General features: G+C 40.9%; 3 protein-coding genes across 4 annotated transcripts in view; 1 reads left to right on the top strand and 2 right to left on the bottom strand.

The window, feature by feature from the left end:
* trpv4 (transient receptor potential cation channel, subfamily V, member 4) overlaps positions 1 to 3,698 on the bottom strand; it is a 29,591-nt gene extending 25,893 nt beyond the window's left edge. Inside the window, exon 1 of one of the 2 annotated variants that reach the window (XM_088935778.1) lies at positions 3,449 to 3,698. The gene's annotated coding sequence lies outside the window, so the exon portion shown is untranslated. The remainder of the gene's footprint in view (positions 1 to 3,448) is intronic. The other variant, XM_088935779.1, reaches the window with a different exon arrangement.
* Positions 3,699 to 8,419: 4,721 nt separating this feature from the next.
* On the bottom strand, positions 8,420 to 18,695 carry gltpa (glycolipid transfer protein a). Its single transcript, XM_088936133.1, has 5 exons — positions 18,503 to 18,695; positions 10,078 to 10,136; positions 9,863 to 9,996; positions 9,627 to 9,777; positions 8,420 to 8,999 (listed from the first exon to the last, which is right to left on the bottom strand). Exons 1-5 carry the CDS (start codon positions 18,603 to 18,605, stop codon positions 8,817 to 8,819), a joined length of 630 nt encoding a protein of 209 aa, XP_088792259.1. The 5' UTR covers positions 18,606 to 18,695; the 3' UTR covers positions 8,420 to 8,816.
* Positions 18,696 to 20,192: 1,497 nt separating this feature from the next.
* Positions 20,193 to 27,343, top strand: tchp (trichoplein, keratin filament binding). Its single transcript, XM_088935566.1, has 13 exons — positions 20,193 to 20,302; positions 20,767 to 20,970; positions 21,584 to 21,794; positions 22,042 to 22,098; positions 22,716 to 22,784; positions 23,646 to 23,819; positions 24,042 to 24,154; positions 24,469 to 24,535; positions 24,732 to 24,904; positions 25,302 to 25,383; positions 25,762 to 25,947; positions 26,058 to 26,201; positions 26,523 to 27,343. Exons 2-13 carry the CDS (start codon positions 20,780 to 20,782, stop codon positions 26,553 to 26,555), a joined length of 1,500 nt encoding a protein of 499 aa, XP_088791692.1. The 5' UTR covers positions 20,193 to 20,302; positions 20,767 to 20,779; the 3' UTR covers positions 26,556 to 27,343.
* Positions 27,344 to 27,364: the final 21 nt, after the last annotated feature.

Genomic DNA, 27,364 nt, shown 5'->3' with positions numbered 1-27,364 from the left:
TAACTAGAACGGTTTATTTTTCTCTAATATTTTCATGGATAAACCCTTTTCTACCCGTTTCTCACATTGGTACCACACTGAGCTTGTACAATGACATGACATGTCTTCACTCGTGTCGTATCCTAAAACTCCAGTCAAGATTTTTCAAGAGATGCCAAAGCTTAGAATCACAAGCACCTCTAATTCCTCAAGTGGAGGTGGTAGACATCACTCATTCAACACAGCAAGACCTCAGGCCTTAACTGAGGACTGTTTCTACCACTTAATATTTTTTTTAAAAAGCAAACCAAAAAAGCGCTTCACTAGGAATAACAGTGCCCAAGAATCAAGCATACTTAAAAGCTTGTAGTGTTTTAGTCAGTACAATTTGGCTTAACCTGCTTGGCTGAGGGCTAACCTCCTGCCCACAGGATGAGCTGGCATCTGGAGTAAGAGTGACCGAGGCGGTGCGGTGGCTCTGTGGCTCAGGATCTGCGCCTGTGGCTGGAAGGTTGCCGGTTCGTATCCTGCTGGCCGGCAGAGGAATCCTATTCTGTTGGGCCCCTGAGCAAGGCCCTTAACCCCAGCTGCTCCAGGGGGTGCCGTATAAATGGCTGACCCTGCGCTCTGACCCCCAGCTTCTCTCCCTGTCTGTGTGTCTCATGGAGAGCAAGCTGGGGTATGCAAAAAGACAAATTCCTAATGCAACAAATTGTATATGGCCGATAAAGTGATCTTATCTAATCTTAGGGAGAGCTGCACAGGTGGGGATGGGGTGGAGGTGGAATGAAAAAAGACGTATTTGAGGGAGAGAAGGGGATTGCGAATTATGAATAGTAGTTTTAGGTGAGAAAATGAAATCGAGACCGATTACAAATTACTGACGGCTGAGGCTGATGGAACGTGGCTGTTCTTGAACTTTCATTCTAAACTCCTCTTATGCTAAGAAACATATAAACTTAAACATACAGTAAATTGTTCTAAACTTGTCTATTGCTTGGTTTTCTTACTGAGAAACAAAATGTGTTTAAACCGTGCACGGCAGTTATTTCTCTAGCAATAGAAGGGACAGAAGGGACTCCATTAGAAAAGTGTTTTAGAAAAATCACTAAATTAGTGTGCAGTACTCTGTGGCCAGAAGAATTCAGCATGCAGCCTGCATTTTGCTGTTTTTTTTCTGGAGGGCCAGTGGTTTGGGCAGCTTCATTTAACCAGAGAGCACTGAAGTGGGAAACAGTGCTGCCATCAGCACAGGTAACTAGCCAGGGGAACAGAAGAACTCATCTGAATGCCGTGTCTATGGAATCTGCTACTCTGCTAGGCACTGGACACAGGGGGAAAGAAAAAAAAAGCATCATTTGTTAAGCTATCAAAACAACAGCTGTGTGAATCCTCCCACAGGTATCACACATACAGCATTTTGATTAAGCAGAGCTGTGTTCATATCTACATTTAGTGACATAAGACCACCTTGTGAATGCCCACACTATTTTGCAACTAAGATGAGATCACTTTATCGGCCATATACAATTTCTTGTAATTGGAATTTGTCTTTTCCCACACAGACAGCTGCCGGCCGTGGGATACAAACCTGCAACCTTCCAGCCACAGGCGCAGATCCTTAGCCACAGAGCCACTGCACCGCCCCTGAAACTGAAAGACCACTGAGAAGGGGTACTAAAAGGTTTTGATAGAGTGAGTCGCCATTTTTACAGCTGGAAAGTCACTGCTCTCCTCTCCTGTGCAGGAACATCACTCCCATCCTCAATTATCTGAGTGATTTACTTGACCACAGTTTCCTAGGAGCAGACGTGTAGCTCTCTGGGGAAAATATGTGCTTTGCAGATTAGAGCACTGCATCTATAATTCACCTCTGCATTCCTGTCTCAGTCCAGTCTTTAACAGGCACTGTCTAAAATCCCACTTCCCCCTGTTTCACAACACTCGCAGTAAATGAACATTTCCAAAGTTGTGCAAATGAGACCAGGTCTTTGTGGGTGAACTCTATTCCCCAAATAACAGTTCAGTCTGAACACTGCTGGAGCTGTGGTGATGTGTTTTTTTAGCAGTTCTCGGACTTGAGAGCAGAGGTATTAAAGTAACTGTGCTAAAATTCTCAAGAAAGAGATCTTGAGAGTCGCTACCATGACCAAAGCAAGGAAGCGAGAGAATTCGAATACCGCAGCGGTTTCTTGGCGGTTTGTGTTTTGCAAGGCAGACTGAGATTGGAGTGGGGGGCAAAAAACAGATATGAAGGGATGACAGATTATTAAACCACCAGCAAGGCAGAGTTTTTTAATTAATGTTGGATGAAGAACATAAGGAGGTTTACGAATGACAGGCTGTTCGACACAGCACTAGTTTTAGTGTGTTTTCAGTATGTAGAACAGTGGGGAGTACAGGTTTGAAAAACATTGTAATTAACTGATTTTTTTTCTGAAGGCACATTCCCTTCCTTCAAGTCTTGAGACTTAATTGTTTTTTTTAATGCAATGTGCATCATTCAGCACAGCATCTATTCGTGTATCATCTTTAGACCTGGAGCCCTCCTAGTCAGAAATCCAGTTTCATTGACTTCACTGTATTATTGCATCTTTTTTATTGCTTTTATGAAACTTTGATCCTCTTAATTGGAAACTGAATACCAGGCAGTGAGTACTTACAGACCACATCTCCATGACTTGAAACCTCTTAAAACGTACTAACACACTAGGTTTTCCACATCCCAGTGACAGACCAGAGTTAACAAATATCGTTCAGTGAAGGTTTAAGATGAGTCTAAACAATACAGTTTCCATTAAGTGACCTCATTGAACCCTCTTCCCGAGCTTTTGTGCTGTTCAGAATTTAGGGAGATCTAAGTACCTGGTGGATTGTTCCCTTGAGGACTTGAAGAACCGCCAAAGCAACAGAGACAAAGCCCAAGACTCAGTTTTCAAAAAGCTAGTTAATATACGTCTCGATTCTTGAAAGCGCAGCAACTCCGTTCAGTCTGTCCGAGAAGCATTCATTCATGACAACACAGACGAATCAACCAGACATCGAGTTCATGGTCTGGAAGGTGAGGTGGTCTAGGTCTATTGCGTGTAAGACTGGTCTATGATAACAGTCAAGAGAAACGCAGCCTTACACACACGGAACAAGCACCAAACGCAATCCCAAGAGTTGTGGCGATCGCGGTGATCACGACAGATCAGCGGAGAATCGGCACAATTGCACAGTGCAGGTACAGGTACATTCTGCCATTGACAGGTGAAGACAAAATGTCGCATGCAAGACAAGCTCATATCCAAAACCCTTTTAAGCTCTTCCTAAATTCACACCTTCTAGGTTACAGTATGACTTTTCCCCAAAGCAAAAACTAGAATAAAACGAGGACGAGACCAACGGATTATTACTAAGAATGTCTCACTGAAAAACTAAGAATGTTCTCCGTACTATAGCCACGTAATAAATCATAGAGCCTCACCTGATTGCTGTGAATGAATCCTTTATACTGTAACGGTTGGTTATACAAGATAACTCTTCTTTTCAAACGTTTACACTTCTGTTGAAACTGAGAAATCTATCTGTTCCATAAGGTGCGCTAGAATCCGACTTTTACAAATTAGTTGTTCCAAAGGTAGACTGTTCCCTCTTTATTCCGAAACTTCACTTTTTCTTTTTTTTCTCTCGGTGACGATTGAGCTACCCACCCCTTCAGTCCCTCCCGGTTTCCTGAGGTTCTCGCCGAGTCTCAATGAATGAACAGCAGGCATCTGTGTCCGCCTGCATTTTTCACGCTTAAAGTTACAATGTACCCCAACATTAAAGAAAAGTTAAAGAAAACAAACAAACAAGAAATCTGACGTTTAATTTACCAGAAAAGCGGCAGCGACAGTTTAAAGCTGTTAATGTCCTAAACTTTCCTAGTTTAAAGATTTTAAAGACAATGTATTAACGAATCTTGTAAAGATTTAATGAGAACGATATTTTGTGTATCAAAACGTATTGGAAAATATTAAGCAACATAATCGGAGTGCTAGAAATATTTTAAAATGTGTTCCTGGCTCCGTGGGATTAAGATCTTTTTTTTATTTGCGGAGTCTCGCAAGTGTCAGATTGCTTGAACAAATTTTGTTCATAAATATGTTCAAGTTCACGTGATTTTTAGAACCGCTATTTAAAAAAAATATTTTTTAACCAACGGGCTAACGCAGATCATATATATATGGCTCATCAAAAAATAACACTTTGCAAAAATGCTATTGCAATACTTTATTGCAATTAAACTGTGTGGATGAAATGAAAACCGCAGAACCATACCACTAATATTTTTCATTTTAGAGGTTTTTTCAAAGCATGGGACCTTATCTCAACTATGTGACATTCAATACATTCGGGATTTGCCCAAGCACTGTATTTCCTTTAGCTTAAACATCGGCGTCAGACGTTTTTTCAACATCTGGCTTCCCAATCCATAACGACGCAGAATCATCCTGCGAGTGTCACCCTCTGCGTTTTCCTGTGAGCTGAAGGCTCCCTCTAGTGGCTGTATGTCAGTAATGCCCGAAACATTTGCTCTTTAAAATCTATTTTAAATTACGCTAAAGGAAACTCTCTTACCTATGACAGGTCGCTCGATTCAAATTTACCATGATTGTACAGTACGTACTACTCTGTACTACATAGGGCGCAGAGGAAACTACATACCGAGAAAATCGAGTAAGAGATTGAATCAGAAAACGCAGGCATTCAATGGCAGGGAAAAGCGAACTTTTGTCGGTGAGTGCCAAAAGGATCCTGCAGATCCCACAGGTGTCTTTGAATTGCCAACAGGTTCGGATCTTTCTTTACGATCAGCACCTGAAACCAAAGTTTTAGTTCAATTAATAATGATCAGAGGTGAAATAAAACCCAGCAAGTAGGATGACCGGACCAGGACGGCCTTTCCCTGAGATCACTGGATGGTCATTCCAGTGTGCTCTGACTGCGCTTCTAGGAGGACCGTGGGCGTCTGCAAATTGCAACTCAGCTGTCTTCATGAGGTAAATGAACTTATTCACCGGCTTAAGTGGACTACGTTATGAACTTCTCCCAGGTAGGTTTTCAGGCGCTGTTCTTTTTAAGGGAACAGAAAACCTATAAACATTCCAGGACCGAAGCACAGAGCGACGTTATAATCCAACTGAAGCCTTGCGAGGAGGGGACTGCGCCAGCATGTGTAGGCTACACAGGAAAAGGTAAAGGCTGAGAACATTACAGCATGGAATGAACCTTTAATTGTCCCGTTATAATATAATGTCACATGCCATCTGCCTGGATTGATCCAGACCTATATATTTGATGCGACAAAATGGCACGACGTTTTTGCCATATTCAATATTTATTTTGCACGGTGGTTTTTGTTACACGGCATTCTTCCATATATATATCGTGGTTCATTTTTATATATTGCATCTGCTTGCACGACTATAAAGATGCACTGCAATATGAGTTCATTTGACGTTATCTCAATTCAATACACGGAATACGTCAAGAAAAAATAAATACAAGTTAGACCATGGTTAATTTATTATGCTAAACTGAAACTCGAACATCTCAAAAGTAGAATAAAAATGCAACACCATTTTAATAGTTTGCCGATTCATTTTATTTTAAAAAAATATTAGAATGTCAGTCTGGAATAACAGTATACTGTACTTGTGATTTTCTGTTTAGTCACATCCACCTCTGTAAGAATGCCAAGCACTCACACATCTGTAATAAAACCAGAAACTTTTAATTATGTACTACATCTAGACATCTTAACTGGTTTTGCAAGACACAACAGAAATACAGTATATCAATTTATCAAGACGTGTAGACCATCTCTCCAGTTTCAAACATAACCACTTGTGTTAAATAAAAATATATACAGCAAATTTAATGGTCTTCTTTAGTGCAATTAGGTGGTCAAGAGCAAACAATGTGGTCTGTTACTGTTACACACCCATTCTATGCTAATGTACCTGCTTGTACAGGTGTGCTGGTGATGAGCAGACTCATCTCAATAGCTACAACATTAAAAAATAAAAGGCTTGTAGGACATAAAAAAGAAAAACATATGCGCATGTAACTGAAACACTCCATTCCAAGTATTGCTTTTAAATCCCCTGTAGGCATCCATGAAATTACTAAGACAGATGGAAAGATAATGAAAAGAAAACAATACAGCCACTTGCCTCACAACCACAGTCCTATTTCCAGTGTTGTCCGAAGGTAAAAACAAATATTATTCCTGTTCCAGGGTTAAAGTACTTTATATGTATATATAAATCTCATTGTTGTGCTTCCTGTAATGTGCAATCTATACAAGCCAGTTAGTCCTTCTTGACCAAGGGTCTTGGAAAAAGGGCTTCTGTAAAATAGAGCCCAGCCTAGAAAAAGCAGGGAGCACAGATACAGCACGCAGACAAAATGCTAGTTTATCTACCCTGTAAACCCAGCCGGTCCAGCTTTGTGGATCCCCATCAGAAACTCTTCTTTCTAGAGCTGTTCACTGAACACAAAATGATCTTGGCAGAAACTGATCCAAAGCTGTGTAAATAAATACAACTATGTAACAGGTAACAGAAAGGAAAAAGCAGCATGTGCCCTAAGCTCACTGGGTTAATTAAATGCTACGATACAACTTGTATTCATTTACTGAAAGGGTAAGGAAAAGGGTTCTTATTATTAAATGGAAAATTTAATTTTTACTGTCCTTTCAGCCGTCCCATATTTGGATGTAAGGTTGGACTATGCAAATCAGCCACCTCATTAAAGCATTTACGGTAAGTGTGCTTTTGCCTTAAACTTAGTTACACATCTTTATACATATTCTCATGGTAATTCTGTGATTCAGTGCACGGGTGATGGGGACATAGAGCACAAAACGTGACATAGAAAAAACAAACCGAAGAGATCCTAATAATGCACCATGGTATTAAAGCTTCTTCTGTGGTATGAGCAGTGAAGGACACGTTCTCTTTTGCTGAGTCACTTTGATATGATATGTATAAAAAGATGCTTCCAAACTTAATTGCAATTCAATAAAATACTGACAAGCTCTGAGCAGGGCATTAGATAAAGCCTGTGGAGTTTGCCATTTTAAAATTATTCTTAACCTACAGTATATGAAATTAAAGTTTCACAAGATGCTAGAAGAGATTAGTTAAGTTACTAGTTAAGGTTTACAAACCATATGATTAAGTGTGAGAGAGAAATACCCCAAGAATGTATTGCCAACAATGCAATTTTTAGAAATGAAAAGTATTTAAACCCTCCAGCCTGAAAGAATCAAAGAGGTCCTGAACTGATGACCTTTCCGTTACTTTGTTCAGCAGCATTTCCCCTCTTCCCATCCAAAAATCCCCTCTTTCCTTACACCTCCATGCATCTGTAGTTTCAGATCAATGGATATCGTATTCCCACAGGTCCAGCAGATCACAAACAAAAAAAAAATGTTTTTCCAACTCATTTCCTCTCACTGACCACTTTTTGGGAATGTCTTTCGTATGTGAAAGAGTAAGTCACAGACTTTCTTGTACTCCACTTTGAAACTTCATTTGCTATTCCTCTGAGCTCAGTGCATGAACCATTACATTCATGATGAAAGCTCTTGGCCAGATGAGGTGGAAGCTATGGAAGAGCACAGACAGGTCTGTAAATATTTCATTCAGCTCCCATAAGAATGTTCACAAAAGGCTCAGGGCCATTTGGCTTTTAGTATCTAACTGATCCAGGCAGCTCATTCAGTGTTTTCTTGAAAGAAGCCCGGGTATCAGCTTCTCTACATGGCTGGGTGCTGGAGCCCTGCTTATTCCATACTTCAACAACTCTTTGTTTAAAGAAGCAGCTCCTGTTTTTAGCAGTAAAACCCACAAACCCTTTGAAATGACAAGTGTGTAATGGTAATATATGCATTACTGGCAAAACATCCAGGGTTTCAACTACTGCGATGTGCATATGCAACAACAACCTCAAGATACTTGGAAGCAATGGGTCTGGGTTTCAGATTTCAGTGCAGTCTGTGGTTAAGGCCAGATGTTGCATGATTTCGGCATTTTCTTTCTACCCACACACATCATTGTCCAATTTTCTGTGGAGACAGTAAATCCCTGGATAGGCTTGTCAACCTAAGGTCACTTCATCTCTTCAATCTCCACCATCAATAACCATACTACAAACCAGTTTAACCATGTTTGCATTACTTCCTACTGCAAGGGAAATGACTGTATTAAGACTTCCCTGGCTAGGAATTCCAAAGGCTTACATGACTATGGAAGGCTGATGATGTTAATTTCAGAGAGTTCCGAACAGGCACTGAAGACAGTTTTCATAAGCATTGTTAGACTGTGAAATGCTTAAGGCTATCAAACATTTCAGTGGTACATTTTAAAACGACTGTACGGTGTTATCAACGTGATCAAACAGAACCAGCTAAAAAGTGCATTTATTACATTCACATTTCAGTATTATCCCTGCTAAACAAGTTAAAAAGTAAGGCACACCATACTGCATTAGTTACAACACCATCTTCCCTCCCACACAATTGCCTGTATGACCTTGGGCTGCCTATTATGAGCCTTCGAGGTTCAGAATGCATAAAAGAGGTGAGCTGAGAGGTGTGAAGGCACCAGAGTAAATGACAGTGAGCCTCTCAATTCCACAGGTGAAATCAGCGGGTCTTCAGATGTTCCCCGCCAATGTGGTAGAGAAGGAGGGAGGACCAGGTCTCTGAGCTCAGGAGGTGACCCTGATGCTCTTGAAAATGGAGGCAAGATGTACAGGAGTAAAGGGACGGGGGTGTGTGTTTCAGTCTGGCAGGGGTGAGGTCAGACTGTGTAGTCCAGCTCGGCGTTCATTTTGCTATACATCTCGTAAATGGCATCCACTGTAGCCGTGAAATTCACAAGGAACTGGCGGATCTTCTCCAGACACTCCTCCTCCTTGACATCGCGACCTTTCGACAGGGCCTTCAGGAAGTCAGACTTGTAGGGAGCAGCGTACACAGCTGCCTGCAATGAAAGATCCAAGATCCCATTCATCCACATTCTTTCTGCATCTCTTCATCTTTTATCCCACATCATGACCAATAAGGACAGAACTGCCAATAACACACCAGTGTGACGCAACATTACAATGATAATAACAATGACCAACTGCACAGTGTTTCTTTCTAAAGCAGGAAGCTCAAATCCAGTTCCCTGGAAGGTCTGGTGTCTTCTGCATTTTGTTCCAACCTCATCAATCAACTAACCAGTTAACCTAATTATTTTCTAAATACCACATGTATAGGATTTTCAGAAGTTTATCGGAGCTGATTACACAAATCTGTCATTTCATTATAGGTACAGTGCCCTGTAAATCACCTAAGAGCTTGCTGAGCAGCTCATGAAGTAACTAGACCAGTCATGCACTGAGAATGTGGGTGGAACAAAAACCTGAAGACACCGAGCTCTGCAGGGATTGAGTGCAAGACCCCTGTCCTAAGCCTTATGGTCTATAATCCAGCTACAAATTAAATAACTTAAAAGAAACAACCATCCCATTTTTTTCATCTCATAGTAAAAAGCAACTACATTATGTATTTGGTAACTGTGGTGTCCCCACCCCCCACAACCCTCCAAACGTGTGGCGCTCACCTTGAACAGCTTCTGAACCAGCCAGCCATGGTATCTTTTCAGAGCCATCTCGTAGGCTTTGGTGGCGTTGACCCGGATGAGATTGGGGTTGGTGTCGTCCCTCTCTCCATCTGCAATGCTCTGAAGCAGGACCTGAATGAACTTGAGAGCCCTGGAGGAGAACAGAACCTCAGTACTGTCATAGTACCTAAAGGCGAGGTGTGAGAGCCTCTTCCATCAGTCGCTGCAAAACTCACCTTTTCAGCCACATGAGCGCTAGAGTAGCGCCGACTTTAGGCCACTCTGCTCCATGCATCTCCTTTTCAGCCTCCAGGATGTGCTGCAGGGTCTTGAACCTGGTGGGGTTTGTATCGTACACTGCCTTGATTTTCTAAAAAACAAACGGACAAGAATGAAACCGCAATTTCTTCTCAGCCAGGGCGTTCCGGTTCTGGAGGGAGCGAGTACTTACTGTTATGTTTCCACTAACGTCAGCTTTGATTGGTGAAAATACTGTAGAGCCCAGGCAGTCTGAAGAGAAAAGAGAAGTTTTCAAACAAACGCAGTTTTAGATAGGAAACAAAAATTAAAGGGTGCAGCACTTAAGAAGGAATGCAGAATGTTCAGTCCCTTTTTGATGTACAAACAAGAAAGAAGTGAAATATGTATTCTTAAAAATAACGCTTTCTCTCTAAGGTGCATGAAACTGCTGCATGTGAAGAATTTAAGTGAATATTATTTTTAGATCAGAAATAAGAAAGTTGAAGTTTCATGAAGGTAGTATTTGAATAAAAAAGAACAGATTAAATTTTAGAAGTACAGACAAGGGCACAAGGTGTCACTACTCAATGGCTGCTGGAGGGGAATTGTCTTCACCTTCTGACTCTTTACAATCGTCCCTATTCCGCTCATCAATAATTCAACCCTGAGGAAAGCCTGACAGGTTTGTCAGGGTCATGCTGCCTCATGTATTTTTCAGGGCCAATTTTGGGGCACACTTGTGTAATCTGGCCCATTTACAAAATCCCCTGTGCCACATTTTAAGGCACTGCGCCACATAACTACTTCTCTTCAGTGCAGGGTACAGCCATCCTCTTTTCTTCTAAGTCGTCTTTTAATGAACTGCAGGAGCTTTCTCCTTTAATGGGTCATTATTAAGTCGTACTGTAATCCTTCAATCAGAATGCGAGACAATCCAGTACCAGGAGGGAAGCTTCCTAAGCAAACAACATTTGTTTCCAATTTGCATCCAGTCTCTGCAAACTCAGAATGCAAAACCCCTCCTTTTCACTTTTCAGTGACCCCAGCAAGAATACCAAGAAATAATCCAGCTGAGCTGGATGTGTTGAAGGTTACATCCTGTTTGTAACCTATCTTAAATTCTTATTGGATAGCTTGCTAGTTTTAACTTTTAAAATACAAACGATCGCACTAATCAAGAAATTGTTTTGCAGCAGTGTGGAGCAGGTTGCAGGTTCAGATCCCTTCGTAGTGCTCAGATCACCCAAATGCCCTCGAGCAAGGAACTTCACCCAGCTTTTTTCAGTGAACTGACCCGTTGTAAATAAGCTGTGGCTCTTCATTTGATGGAGACTGATCTGGAATTTTGTGTCTGTTTAGAGTAGAAATGCATGTTTCTTTGGATAAAAGCTTCATCGAGATCAATGGATAGTGTAATTAATATTGTTCTTTTTAAAAGAAATCCAGGTTAAGGTGTTACGATAGCTGTAATGTCTAGCTGGTTTTGCTCACTCCAGCTGTACAGTATGAATGTCCAGCTGTACACTGAGGCAGGGGGCGTGAATTCTGCCAGGGCACTACTTCTGCACAGTGCTACAGCTCCCTGACTGCAGCCTGCTGTGTATTGTTATCCACACACAGGGCATCTCTAGTTACAGAAAGTTCCGATCCCCCACCCCCACCCGCTGGAACCAAACAGTGATTTTTCCTGAATGATCTTATTATCTCAACTCCCTTTTTTCTGTTCTCTTCATACATAATAAGGCCTTTTTCCCCCCCGAGAGCTTTCGTAACTGCATTGTGTTCTCTCATCAGGCTCTGGTGCTGAAGCATCACACTGCAGAGCCTGGAGGTGCCAAACCCATGGCTGGGAGTTGCAGACTGTGGTGGAGTATTTTCGATTCAAAGGAACATAATCGTGCTTTGCCACGACAGAACTGGTCGCCCAGAAGCATAATCTATGAATTATTGTGCCTGGATTGAATGCAATGCCTTTATTGGGAAATGGAGACAATATTACCTTTCGCAGCCCTTTAAAATAAGAGTTTTGTTTTTAATAAATTAAATAATAATTAAATATTTTTAATAACTATTAAACATTTTCCCTACTTTTTACACACTCAAAAGTTTAGGAATTTAGGAATATTGAAGCATATGTAAAACATATGTTTAAGTTTTATGTAACAGTTGAACAGCAGGCAAATCTATAACTCTGGCAGATAGTTCATTTTGCCCAGACTATATGGGAATCGAGCAGTATCTTGCCTTGTTTCCCCCCAGAATAGCCATCATGAGCTCAGTCTTCGGGGCTCTCTGAGCAACAGAGCAGTTTTCATGTTTACAATTAGTATTGTGAGGATTGCAGTGTTGATAAAGATGTTAGATTTGAGCAAGGCATTTTATTTCTTCTGAAATTTGGAAACATTTCATATAAAAACAACTATATATATATACTGTATGTATTTTACTCACAGTCTCTCTCTCTGCTCTCCAATTGTCACTTGCAAAATTTCTAATCATTGCTTTTGTTTTTTAAAACTGTAGAACTCCAATCATCAAATACTGTACAAACAAGGGGACACACCACAAACACCACAATTTCCAGGCCTACAATATTTTAAAATTCATAGGGTATATGTTGTTTAAAGATAAACGCAATACTTTATGAGGCCGATTCGATTTAACCTGATGGTGTTTATTGGTTAAAACCAAAAACAAGAAGCCCTAATTATTAATTAGTGGGATGGCAGACAGCACAGAGTGGTATGGCTGCACAATGGCTAGCACTGCCACCTCACAGCACTGGTGCCCGGGTTCAAATCCACACCTGGAGTGTTGTCTGTGTGGAGTTAATTCTCTAGGTGTTCATGTGGGTTTCCTCCTCCAGTCCAAAGACATGCTGGTTGGTTAACTGGCTCCTGGGAAAATGGGCCCTATGTGTGAGTCTGTGCATGCCTGTGTGTCTACAGAATCTTACTCTTCTGATCGATACTTTTGCTACTGAAATTTATACTATAATATTTGTGCAAGGAAAGTGATTTAAAATTCACAGTGAATTTTGTGCGTACATAAGCAGGCAAACTTTTAACTTGTGCTTTACTGGAATGAACATCAATATTCAAATCCCTATATTCTAAGAAGCATTCATATATAGATCATTATATATGTATCATATCTTTTTGTCCTAGAAACCCCAAAGTTATTTAATGTGCTTTTGAGGATTAAGTGGAGGAAATATGTGTTGAGGATCAGTAAACGTTACAATACGAGAGGACAGAAACCAAAGAACTGAAAGCAAGCACACTGAAACTATACACAGCGCTTGAACACTCTGGGTGTTTCAGATGGCAGGTTCAATAGAAAAGGTTTGATAGGAGTATATTAATGCAATAAAGCACAATACAAAGAATGCCCTGGTTCTGTGCTGCCAGTGAATGGGTACAGCAACTCAACACCACACTAATCAATTTGCTAACAGTAAGTCGAGGGCAGGGAATTAAATTATGTATGCAAGAGGTCTGCTGCTGCTTGGTACAGAAATATGATCCAAAAAGATTATCTCTCATGAAACATAATTGCTTCAGCTAAACACAACTGTGATAATAGATCACATATCAGGAGTGGAAAGTTCTATATGTCCAAACTGAAAAGAGATGAGATCTGATTCTTCTATTATTATTATTATTATTATTATTATTATTATTATTATTATTATTCAGGGTCACTTACATTATACATTAAAACTGCATTATGCATAACTTCAAGGAACAACCACACAGACCTAAAGCATAAATAAATTGACCATACGAGCTTAGATTCACGTTTAATAACCTATGTTGTCAAAATGGTCAAACTACAGATTTAATTCAAGTACACATTTAATTAAGATTGGATGGCAGGGGAAATTGCTTAATGCTTCCAGACACTAAGTTGCTCTACAACTTAGTGTCTCAAAGACAGAACACAGTAAATATTCAAGAACAAGGTAATAGACCATCACAGTTTCATCCAACACAATAACGGTTTAATGATGACAGGAAAGCCGAGGAATTAAAACCCTTCAACCTTAATTGAACTTCACAAATACTAGACGTACTTTAGGAGAAACAGCCTGCTTTCATATATATATAGAACTATGACCCAACGGTTTCATTTCTTCATTTCAGTTGACTTATTTTCCTATCTGCCTTTAAGGCTTGTGAACCGAGCGAGTGTAGCCTGATGTAAAACCCTGCATGTGAAGTAGCCTAACTAGCCAATCACACGTGACCTGGAGAATTTTTGTGTTCTGTTTTTTTTACTGATAATTTCCGTCAGGGTTTCCGAGCAGAAATTAATGGGAATGCAGGAAAAGAAAGTGAATTCCCAGTTGCGCTACATTTCAATGCCCATTTCCACTACCTTACCACAATGGAGTTCTTTATTGTCAACAATCAGGCCCTGCCTTTCCAAGACAGATTAAAAGAGATTAACTCTGGCATTTCCAAATATAACACATCTGTAACAGGAGATTTCTTAATACAAGTGTGTGATTCGCACACCTACTGTACCCCCTGCACAGGCAGATTGCGGTTAGAGGCATTCGGGGAAGACTGTAAATGGCCAGTGCCTTTAAACACAGTCCCTATGCATTGTTCCCAAGCTGTGGAATCAGTAAATCCCATCTAACTCCTGCTTCCTCTCCCTTCCCTATACACCCCCAAATCTGTGCAACACCCAACACAACTAATCCACCCAAGAAACGTGTGGAGCACCCACCAACTGCAATTCACTATTTGGGATATTGCATCAATAAATATGCTCATCAATTCAGTGTATTATATAAATATTATAAATACATTTAGCGACTATGCCCTACAGCAGAAACTGTGTCGATTTTTCATCCGGGGTGTAGCATGTTTTTAAACATTTATACTTGTCACACTAGCGAATTACTAAGTCTGAAGTGGTGCTAAATTTCAGGACTGAGAATGCAGTTAAGTGAGCACCCTACTCTGTCACACAATTAACCGAAACACTGAAGAGCCTCCAGGCAACAGCTCAGTGCTGTCGTCTGCACAGAAACCCACTCCTCCCGAATCTCGCTCTTGTGGGACTAGAAACCAGTTACGTTGACTAGGCTAAGAATTTAAACAAGCAACCTTTACTGAACAAACAAAAGAAGAGCATTTCCAAAGCACAGCAGTAGAAAAGGAGGGATTCAGTCCCCATGTAGACAACACATTCCACAACTCCTGCTTAAAGACTGTGCAACCTTCCCTCCCTTATTCACGTCTGCACTGTTACTGCCCATAGAGCAGGACAGAAAACAAGGTTTCTCCCCATTCTCCTTTCACATTGTCATGCTACATGGTTCACCTTGATGAGGAATTCATCAATCTCAACAGAGTGGTTCCCAATGTTGATAATCCCAATCCCAGTCCTGATCCTGGTGACCCCCACCCCTGCTGGACCATCCCACCTTCATTAGATAAAGGAACAAGTAAAGGTTTATTCCATGCTGAAAAGAAAAGACACAATGTTTCGGCCTGAAGGAGGCTCTTGTTGTGTCTATTCCTTTCCTTTCAGCATGGAATAAACCTACAGTTGTTCCATTGCAGCCTACGCATGCTGATGCAGCCACCTACTTGAACGTCTTCATTAGATTATTGAATTCTTAGTTGGTCTAAGAAGCTGCTTCGTTGAAATACTTGCCTTTTGTTTCTAGTCACAGGTTTGGGGTTTTTATTTCACTTACAAAATACCATGGTTAAAGGTCCAGCATGTTTAAGAGCTGGGAACAAACAGTTCAAATTAATCTGCTTAAGAAGGGCACATCCATTCCAGGCAAAAATGGCCTCTGGATGCCTAAAAGGTTAAGGCATATTAAAGGCGATGTCTCACAGTATAAAGCTGCTATAGGGAATCTGTGGCTCAGGGAAAATGTTGTCATTGGCTTCGAATAGATTTGCAATGTCACTGCCCCTCATTGAGAGCAGAAAAATAATTTCACCCCTCACATTTCAGTGGTTACCACTGAGGAAAGGCCGTGTGGAAGTACAAAATGGATATGTGTGACTGTGTTGTGAAACAGACTGTGAGGACAGACTTTTATTTTCAAATTTTACCTCCTCAGGATGTTTCCAATTGAAACGTCTAGTTGTAACATCAGGTTGAAGCAGTGCCTGATTTTGTATTCGCACTAAGATCAGGGTGATGCTCACAGACACAAAAGTCAATATTAGAAGCTGTTAAGAGGATTGTAGAAAGAGTGTTCTAGGGCAGCATCCTTGAACAGTCTTTGTAATATGAACAGCATGTGGGGAAAAAGCAGATTAATCTGTTTTAGAGGTTATGAAAAAGAACTGTCCCCACCACCCAGTAAAAGCCACTCACCGTAGGAGTTAGATCAGCTAACATGAAGCATTTGCCTTCCTTTTTACAGCAGATTGTATGTCAAAATCTGCCGAAATAATTTCTGTAAGGCTTGTATACAATATTTTCAAGCTTAAAGCCAATACATTGGTGGTATGTTTGACCTTGATGGAAATCTGTCTGCGTTGTGAAATCTGTCTGGTTATTTAAAGTGGCACCGGGCACCAGGTAGAGATTACACTACCACTGTTGGTTTCAGATGCACACATACACTCAGCAGGAGATAAGTCACTGAGAAAGTGTTTTGGAAAAGCACTGGAGTCTTTGGGACATGAGATATTCTATGTACAGTAGTATATAATGCAGCATCAATGCTTAATAGGAGTTTCTGTCAGTCTCCAATTTCCATTCCTTTGTTCTGTTTCTTCTAACAAGAGTATGCTGTAAAGACAATACTCCCCTCACCAGTTTATGTATATTGGGGACCCACACACACAAAGAAAACAATGCAATCACACATTAAAATATCCATTACCAACCTTGAAAGACCAGTCTTCAAATGGTAACAAAATTAAACAAAGGACAGTTAAACAGGTAAAACAAAGCATACATCAGATAACTGAGGTACGCCCCTCCTTACAGACCCATCTCCTGTCAGGCTTTTACCCCTGTGCTGCAATCACAATGCCCGTGTCTGCTCATCACTTCAGAACATAACAGGAAATCAGGCAATGATGGGTTTTATACACTCCAAGTGTATACTACATTCAGATTCCAGTTGATTAGAGCTGCCTAGTCATTAAAAATGGAAAGTGTTGCTCTGCGCCTTTTACTTTTGAATATATTATATTGTGGCCTTAAAAAAATCTGTTCTTCATTTAAAGTAAGGCATAAGTGTGTTTAATAGGTTGCAAATATCAGAACCTGCAGTCACTTACCCCAGATTCAATGACTTCCCTAACCCTCCAGGTCTATAAACTTTATTTAAACTTTATTTTATAGATGAAGTGTAGATACGTGTAGCTATCAAAACAGAATGAGTGTATATCCAACAACGAGCAGGATAAAACTATTTTGTTATTTTTTATACACAACATGAGAAGGGACTTTTGAGCTACCCACATTACAGAATGTGTTCCTTTATAAAGCAGTCGTTAGTCTGTTGAATAACAGTAATTAAACGAGTACTTGTTTATTCTGGGTCAACCCATCGTAGTGAAGCGTGGGATTACTATCAGGCTGTAAATGTAGATTAGACAAGCAGTGCGCTTCTCACGTTTAGAGGCAGCATCTTATGTTTACAGCCCGGGATCCAGATACCACCAGGCTCAGGCTATCAGGTTTTTCATTTGGATGTTGAAGCCGGAGAAAGTGAAGAAGATTAAGCAAAGATAAGCGGCGCGGTGCATTTGCTGTGACGGTTCTGTGTTATCGAGACCCTGTAATCTGTTCAATTTCTCTTAAATAAATGTAGGTTTAAATTTCCTCTGCAGCTCTAGGTAGTAACACCGTTCGTGCAGTTGAGTTAAAATGCCATTGTAATTGTTATCAATTAATAGGAAATACTAATTAATCGAATAATTAATTAGTTACTAACTGCTGATTATTTGGCATAATAACAACAATAATATGCCAAGCAGCCAAAACGATAAATATACCTCAAGCAGCGCGGCTGTTATGTCTGTTACGATTGTACTGTATTCAAAGCAGAAACAATGTTGCGATGTAGTGCAGTTCTGCACGTTTTCAGCGGAGTTTCATTTATTGCAATTCTGGTAATCACTGCGTACAGGGCTAGCAGCACTCTGAAACCTCTTTTTTTTCTTAACACATGCAGAGCACAAATCTCAAACACGGAACATCACCGAATCTTACAGTAAGCTTCGCCTCCGACCTAGCATTCATCTTGAAGTTACCGAGGCAAAATTAGACTAAACTTCACGGAGCAGCTGAATGAAAAGATTTAACTTCCGATCGTTTAAAAAATGCTACTATTGCGCACTGATATAATTGACCACAACGTACCTATAAAACTCTTTGTTTACCTGACCGTGGTCAGATTAGGTCTTATAAAGAAGCTGGATCATTAAAACAAATTTCCAAAGTGCATGCATAAAGTGAAGAGACTTCAAGGTGATTTAAAACATGGATAATACGACTTCACGCGATTTAGATCCTTATGTGGAAACACAAATATAACACTACAACACTCCCCGAGATCGCTTTGTTTACAGAAAGGAATGGCATCCGTTGCTAAAAAGGTGATGTGTCCTCCCTGCCCAGGTGAATTTAAAGAAACTTACCGAAGAAAGACGGAAGGTACGACACCGACTCCAAAAACGATCTGGTATCCACTTGCTTATCGGCTGGAAGCTGTTTAAACTGATGCTCCGTTAGAAGAGCCATGGTGTGCGACTGTCACGGCAAAACCGTAATTTAAAACTCGTCAATCGAGGGGGAAATAAAGCTTCAAAAACAGAAACCCGGAACTGTCAGAGAGAGCGCTTGTGTGGAGGAGTAGAGGAGCGACTGAACTGACAGCTCGGGGGGCCGCACAGCGAGCGAGTGGCACCAGCTGGATTTTCGGATTAGCCTATCAGATGCAAGGTGGGCGGGACAACACCAGCCAATACCGAAAAGTAACTCCCAGAGCCGTGCAGCACAGACCTACCTGGACCCTACTGTACCAACAGTACTCATTGAACTGTGGTCCTCTTGCTTTGGCAGCTGAGTTTATACATGGTTCCAAAAAGGAAAACAAAAATTGAGACACTACAGGGCTCACGTCAAGCATGTTGTATCATATTGAATGTCCGGAGGACTTGTTTTGTGTGAAGAAAAGGCTTTTACAAGTGTAAATGTACAGTACATAATCTCCCCTTTTGCTTTATGGTTTTAGATGAGAGATTTCTATCTAAACGTTTCCTCTGTAAAAGACAAAGAAACAAACACATAGATAAGCGAGTAGATAAAGTAGAAAACGATGGGGTTTTTTGTTTACTACATCGTCAAAACGTTGAATTATAAAAATGCCAAAACTAATTAAGCAGCTCTTCAAAAATATGTCGTGATGATTCAATATCTGATCAATCAATCACGATATATATGTTTTAATAATGGGTACTTTTCAAGTCTTATTTGCATTATTTGTATTATTTGCGTTAAAGATATATGCGACACTTAAATGTGCTAAAGCAGAACATTGCAAGGGATCAATAATTCAGAGGACCCAACTCCTCACATTCTAAACTCGTGAAAGGGCTTTTCTTTTAATTTATTTATACCCACTTTACCCTTTAACTGACATTTTCGATATTTGACAACACTTCTAGGGTATAATTAGCCATGGTTATATGTTCATCATGAAACATTCATAGCTAATCTATAATTAATGCGGGGCAGACAATGAAATTGAACGAAGCATATTTAATCTTTGTCTCCTACATTCACCAGACAGGTATATCCTATATTGTTGTGATTTACAGTGACTGGTGAATAATGACTGGTGACGTAAATTTCTACTTTCTTTCTAATTTAAAATTAAATAAAACGCGAAGCTATTATAGGAGCAAACCACGCACACTAAATACTAAATGTTGGATGCTCTATTTTAAAAAAAATAACATTTCAAAGCAAGCAAGTCATAAAACAGCGGGTTTTTAGGTGCTGTCTTTGGCATTTCAAGACAAAGTTCAGCTAAACTTGTTCCTAAAACGCGTTTCTCTGAGAATTTCTAGTGAGACAAAATGTAGATTTGCCACCAACCCAGAAAGGTCCATTCTATCTGCTATTTCATGCAATTTGTTTGAACAATTATAGTGATTAGCCTTTAAGTGTAGATTCAACGCAGGCTATGGACATCCAGAATGTCGGTTTCGAAACATATTAGTTAAGAACACGGGAAACGTCTAAGCATGTGCTTTGTCCCTTACAGCATCCGTAGTGTAACCAGGAAGTTAAACGGGTTACCAAGTGAAACAGGAAATTGTCGAAAGGAACTGTCGCCAACTGAAATTTCTGAAATTTGAAGTTGGAACAAGCTTCCACTTGGAATAAAGCCTACCCTACTGCGTTATTGAAAACGTGATAATCATATTTCTACAGTGAGTATTTGCCTCTTAGACGAATTGTCCCCTTTTGCATGAATTACAAATTCACATTATATTGATTTCGAGTGCTTATGAAACCAGATGTTTAAACCAAGTCATATGGACATTACAATAGTACATCGCGATGTATGTTAGTTTAAAATCGCAGAGGATAAGAACAGTACGATACACTGTATAACATAACGCGTAACGTCTAAACATTTATCTATGCAATATTGTTGAATACTTGCTTATTTTTGTACGTTAACGCATTTAATAATGTCGCAGTCTAAAGGTGAATGAGTTGTTATTGTCATTTGTATTGCCGGGGAAACTAGGAATACCCATTGTAAAGTTTAATAAGCGAAGGGTGTAGAATACAATTAATTGTGGTCCTGTGACATTCTGTTTTAGTAATGATTGATGTTTGAAAGGAAAGGGTTCATACATTACAATTAACGTTTGTTTGTTTTTTTAAGGTGCAGGAAACAGATGGCTCTTCCCACACTCTCGATGCGCTGTCCGAGCCGCTCTCGAGTTCTGGAGCAGCAGATCGTGCGACAGCGGGAGCAGGAGGCTCGCTTCCGGCAGCAGTGGGAGCTGCACTCGCAGTATTTCAAACAGAACAACGTGCGGAGCAGCAAGCAAGCTCAGTGGAGCTCCCGACAGTCTTACCGGCAGAGGTGATTCAGCAAACCTCTTTAAACAATGTGTTTTATTAACCTCAATGTGCTGGACAACGATGAATCGTTGATTTTGCTTTTTGTTTACACATGCTTTGCTTTGCAAAGTGCTTTGGGATGTTCAATATGTGTTGATTGAGACCCATTCAGGATAATTTGCTGGGATGGAATTAGATCACTCTTATAAAACAGTCATTCCCTTCTACAGGCGTTCAATCCTTTTTAAAGCTAGGATAAAAAATAGGAAAAACGTTATTTCCATATATACCCATTGCAATAAAGCAAGATTCTTTGATTCTTGCCTTGATCTTTAAAGTAGAGCGTAAGAAAGGTTACAAGTTAGAGGAGGACATGCAGCACAACAAGCTCATGTAGCTAATTATAACTCATAGATCTGAGGGTTTCATCCAACAATTTCATGAACAATGTCAGGTTATCGCGCTTAACAACATGGTAGGGCAGCTTATTCCATAACCTTTTGTGGGGAAAAAAAGGACTCCTGTGTTCAGTTTTAAAAGTGCTTCCGTATTCCACTTGTCTACTAATAATTCTTAGCCTTGTAAACTGCTGAGTTTTCCCATTTAAGTATTGGCAGCCTCTCTCCTGTTGCCAGCATGACAGCCTACCATCAGGAGAAAGTGAAGGAGGAGAAGAAGCGGAGTCTGGAGCAGCGCAGGGCCCGTCTCCGAGCCTTCCTGCAGGAGGAGAGGAACCAGCTGGAGGCTGAGCTCAGAGAACTGGTCCCCGACAGAGAGACTCTGGCCAAACAGATGACAGAAAGGATGGAAGGGCTCAGGACATCCAGGGAAGAGCGGAGAAAGAAGGTACAAGCATTGCTCACGTTACAGAAACCAGTTCCTGTGGTTTGAAGTAAGCAGGGAAATGTTTAAGCCTGATCCAGCCCTGACATAATCAATCCTGTTATTATGGGATTCGTGCGAAAGATAAAGGTTCAGGGCGAGACAGAACAGCTGGTGTCAAGCTATGACTGGGAGAAAATAGTGGCCTGAGCATCGAGTTAACTGCATTCTTGTTGGTGATCCTTAATGCAGTTTTTGATTTTGGTCACAGGTGGCAGAGGAGCTGTTGCAGGAGCATTGGAAGAAAAATAATTCAGATTTACGTCAGGTACAGTTTGTTTTTCTGTGCTTTATGTGGTAAAAGCATGCTCTGAAAGGTTATTTGCAAACATCACTTTGTTATTTACTTGTATCTTGAGGTACATGCATAAGGCATTCGGTTATATGAAATTTGTTCATCTCTAAAATTTCTGTATCCTACGTGTTACATTCTGAAAGGTAGGGTACTATTACTAACTGCAATGAATCTTAGGGATCAGTTTTTAAACTGTAAATGTTGTTCTGAGTCCTTGAAATACAGCAAAATTAAAGAGAACCACATGGTGTGAAAGTGTGAGGAGAAGTGCGTCAAGGTGTTGACTTGATCCTGAAACTAATAGGCCATTGACATCATTGTTCCATGACAGTGTGTAATCCTGACCCTAGGATTGAGTTCCTGCCCCATAATGATAAATTATTTCTTCAGAGACCTGCTTTCTGCAGCAGGGGATTTTGCAGAATCCATTGGAGCCTAAGAGACTGTTTTTTTATTTAAATAGACAGATATACAGCTTAATATGCAATTGTTTTGGCATACAAATTTTATCTGACTTTCTGTCTTCTTAATGTTAGGTGTTAAAGTTAGGAAAGAAATCCTTAACATCCCCTTATACTTTTATATTCTAGGTTGAATCAGCATTGCACAAGGACCATGTAGTGAGCAGCTGGCAGGTGCAAACGAGAGAAAAAAAACAGGTACCTGCACCATCACCATTAATTAACGTTTGCCCCTATGCCTTATTGAGAGGCATAGAGTAATCTAATACCAGTTCTTGCTTAACTTTGCAGAAAAGCAAAATGCACTGGCACCTAACATTTGAAATTAATGTTCTTTCAATATCTCCTGTTAACAATTGTTTTTACTGAAGTCTGAGTAAATGTTCCATGAAGTTAGATGTCATTTGAAGAATGCCATGGCCCCTCATACATCTCCATGGTGGTCAGGCAGTATCACTTGGGTTAATTGTACATATCGCTGTGTGACGCTCCATTGTAATACATCCTGTGAAACTCAGGCCGAGTCTAAGAGCCACAGGTCTCTGGCCACTGACCTTTTGTTCTCACCTAACCTAGGGCTAAATGCCGGGCTGGAGCAGTACCTGTTCTCAATGCAGAGTGTTACTTCTCTGTGACTCCTTCATATTTCCTTTAATGGAGCTCTCTTACATCTTTTACCTCACTGCAGCTTTGAAAACGCATGGTGACATTAACCTTTGAAAGTCAAATTTCTAATATTTGAACTTCAAATAGTAACGTGCTACAACTACAGCTGTCTAAATGTTTCTTTTTAACACCTTTCAATGTCCAGATAATCCTATATAAATATCAGGTTATTTGCACATTTGATGAATTTTGTACTAAACAACATAAAAGCATTTCACTGCAGTAATTTAATATTCTAAATTGAGCAAAACAAGAACTCGGTGAATTTAAAACTGGCTCGCTGTCAGCTGAATAGAATTCCGTGGAGCTTGACAGGTGTCCAGCTTGCGGCCCTTGTGCCCTTGTTATGAAGTGTCACCTTTGAGGGCCTGTAATGCTGGTGTTAATCTGCAGCAAGCAGAAGAGGCTCAGGAAGAGCAAAGGCGGTTTGAGAACGAGTATGAGAAGAGTCGCAGGGAGGCCCTGGAGAGAATGAAGAAGGAAGAAGAGAGGAAGAGAGCAGAGGAGAAACAGAGAGCAGAGGCGCTGCGACAGCAGATGGAAGAGCTGAAGCTGCGAGATGAGGAGGTAAGCAGGTCGCCTGGGGGTCCCATCAGGGACACAAACAGTCTGGGAAGGCATCCCTAGAATAAGGAACCGGCTCCTGAAAAGCCCACTTTGGGATTTCCATCAGCTGTGAAGAACGATTGCAAAAGGACCTGCTTCTTTAAGAAGTAGAATTTGTAGTTGTCTTTTCATGGTGCAGTCGTGAGGAGGGTTGTGTGATGATGACGTCGCTTTCTGCTTCAGGCCAAGCGTCTCAGGAAGGAGCAGGATGCCCTGCTGGCACAGCGCTGGGAAGTGGAGCAGCTTGAGGAGGAGAGGAGGAAACTGGAGGAGCGCAGGAAGAAATCAGAGCTGGGGTATGACAGAGCTAGTGAGAAGAAATGGGGGACCAGGGGAGGTGTCGGGGAAGGGACAGATTTTGGTGACCCAGGTTGAAGAGAGATACATTAAGGGTTGAGAAGTAATTAGTGAGGTGGAAAAATCAGGGACAGAAGTCAGAGACTTAAAGAGGATCTATTTTTTGGCTTGAAATAATTAGGAAAGGTTTATAACTGATTGATATTACTTGGGTAATTGAAAGATAGGTGATTGAAGGATTCTTTAGGTGCATGTGATGATGTACACAGTGGTCCTGGCATTTGAAGTTCTCTCCTGTTGCTCAACCCTGCAGACGGATTCTGACCCGTCAGTATCGCACTCAGATGAAGAGGCGAGCTCAACAAGTACAGGAGGAGCTGGTGAGTGTAAAGAGAGCATCCACATAAAATAACTTGAGAAGTGCTTTTTGCATAACATCTCCTTTCCTATTAATCTTCCCGCTTTAAATTAGATCAAGTTCCAGGCAGATGGTGCACTGACTGTTGGATGTTAGACGGCGTGTGGCTTTAACGGGCCCGATGTCGCGTGGTTGATCGTTTCGTTCCTCCATGACAGGAAGCAGATCGCAGGATCCTGGCTGCCCTCCTGGAGGGGGAGAAGGAGGAGCTCCAGCTGATCAGTGCACGGAGGGAGCGGGCTGTGGCTGATGCTGCCTGGATGAAGCGAGTCATTGAGGAGCAGCTTCAGCTGGAGAGAGAGAGGGAAGCCGAGTTTGACGTCCTCTACAGGTTAGGGCAGCACCTGCTCCCAGCCAGTCTCCGTGAACCTCAAACAAAAATCATTTTCTAGCGTTATTTAAAAATACTTCTGTGGCATGAAGAAGTGGTGTCTAAAATATTTTCTGTAATACTAAAATCGGTCTTGGTAAGTGCTGTTTCAGTTGATAAGGTGGAATTTGTGGTTTATGCAAGGAATTTGTGTGTATCAGATTCTTCACCTTTGTGGTGCTTTTATTCTGTCCTACATTACTTTATAAGCTGATAGAGAGATGGTTCCTAACATGAAACTGTGATCTCTAAAATAGTTTCATGTACAGCACACCTTTGTGAATTGACATATGTACCTGTCTACTCATCCACGACCTGGAGCTGGGGGCAGGAATGGTAATGTGTGTGATTTCCCCAGGGAAGAGGCTCAGCGAGTGTGGGAGAAGCGAGAGGCGGAGTGGGAAAAAGAGAGAAAAGCCAGGGAACGTCTCATGCAGGAGGTAAGTACAGGGAAACTACCATTTCTATGAGTTATTCTGGGATCTTTCTATTGGCACTTATTTCTGATTGTCAGTATCGCCAATATTGTTTTGAAATTATTTGGTATTAATGGCACAAGATATTCCATTGGACATAACCCCGCTTTCTAATTGTGATTTGTAATGAAAGGTAAGTGCACACAGTGTCAGTCTGGACCATTGAGCTGTCTGCCTTAGGGTTGTTAGCCATTACTGAAACAATTGTACGTGTCAGAGCAGTAAGCTGTAATGTTAGTTGTTGTGGCCTTGACTCCGGTAGAGGAAGCGCTGGTGTTAGAAGCTGAAATGAGAATGCGTGACGTTCTGAAGGCGGGAACTGAGCTGACAGCCGAATTACAGGTATTGGCGGGAAGGCAGCAGCAGTTGGAGGAGAAAATGCAGGAGAACAGGCATGCCCAACAGGAGTCTGTGGAGCGCCGGGAGCAGCTGATCCGAGAACTGGAGCTGGAGAGGCTGCGGAGGAGGCGCGAGAGAGAGGAGGAAGAAGAGGTGAAGACGGCACGCAAGCAAGAGATCGCAGCACAGGTACTGTATGCGCTAAGCTGGTTATTGATCAATCAGGTTATCGATCTGTACAAAACTAGGATCAGATTTCTGAAACCCCTTTATTTCACTTCTGTGCTGCTGCAATGCAGGTGGAAGAACGGCGCAGAGAGCAGTGGGAAGATCTGCGAAGACGAGACCAGGAGGAAGAGGAGGAGCGAGAGGCTGAGAGGAGATACATGGAAGAGCTCCAGCTGGAGACAGAGAGGATGACACAGCGTGGATATCAGGACAAGGTAGGGAGATGCTACTGGGCTTAGTGTGCAATTTTACACACCTGTTTTTTCACATAGACATAATCAACACTGTTGTACACAAAGCATGATTATAGTTTTCATTCACTGTTCCTAGAAATTATACTACTAGGCATAATGATTGGTATAGCAGTGCTTGTGCTTAAAGAGCTCTTTCACAGGACTGGCTAACAGGGCTTCTGTCCTGTACTTTTCAGATCAAATGATCATTATAAATCCTTGTTTGTGTACGTGAAATACGTCTGTTCTTCAGTTCAAAACTCCGGTCGCAGAGATGATCAGGAATATTCTTGTTTCCATCAGCTTCGCAGTCGCCCACGAACAGCATGGACATAGGGTGGGGATGACCTCCAGCACACTATGGCCTGTTCAGAAAAAAATGCCAGTATCCTTTGTATATAAATAATAAGGGGGATCTATTACAGTGTAATAATTGTACAGTTTGAAAAGGGGATAATGCCAATACCACCATTTCTCCATTTAATGGTGAGAAATGCAATGAATCTCATGACCCCATTTTACTTTATTTCATTGAATGGCCTGAACTGTTACCAATTACAGCCCTTAGCTGTACTTGGAATTTAGAAGCAGTTTACAAGATACAAGTGTGACAGTAGATGTAGACAACAGTTTCTCTTTAGCAATGGACTACGTTACATTAAAAAAACATGTTTGGAATTGATGAGCTTGAAGATTGTTGAGGGAATGTCTGAAAATGAAATAGCTTTTTTTGATAATCTGCAGATTTTAAGATGCATGATTAGAAGGCAAAGAACCTTGATAAAGTGAGAGGGGCCACGTCTTCAAAATCACTGTCATCATGTTGTGATTAGCATTAGTCTCAAACCAATAGGCAAGTGTTGTAAATTTTAGGCTTAACAGTCTTTAGGCTCAGTTTGTTGAGATCAGGAATCATTACATACCTGCTTCAACTTCTTCTTTCCTTTAGCTTTAAGTTCAATGTGGAAATGCTACAGGGTGAAAACAGATTTGCTCTCATGAAAATATTAATTGTTATGCCAATATTTAATATTGTATGTAGCTTTTTAACTTGTTAAAATATGTTACACAATTTTGTATACAATAAAATCATGTGTAAATAGAATTAAATATTGCATTATCTATAATTGCTTAAATGTATTTTT

This window comes from Atractosteus spatula, chromosome 17 (assembly GCF_055471065.1).
Source record: "Atractosteus spatula isolate fAtrSpa1 chromosome 17, fAtrSpa1.hap1, whole genome shotgun sequence".
Taxonomy (NCBI): Eukaryota; Metazoa; Chordata; class Actinopteri; order Semionotiformes; family Lepisosteidae; genus Atractosteus; species Atractosteus spatula.
This window is presented reverse-complemented; position numbering and strand designations above follow the sequence as displayed.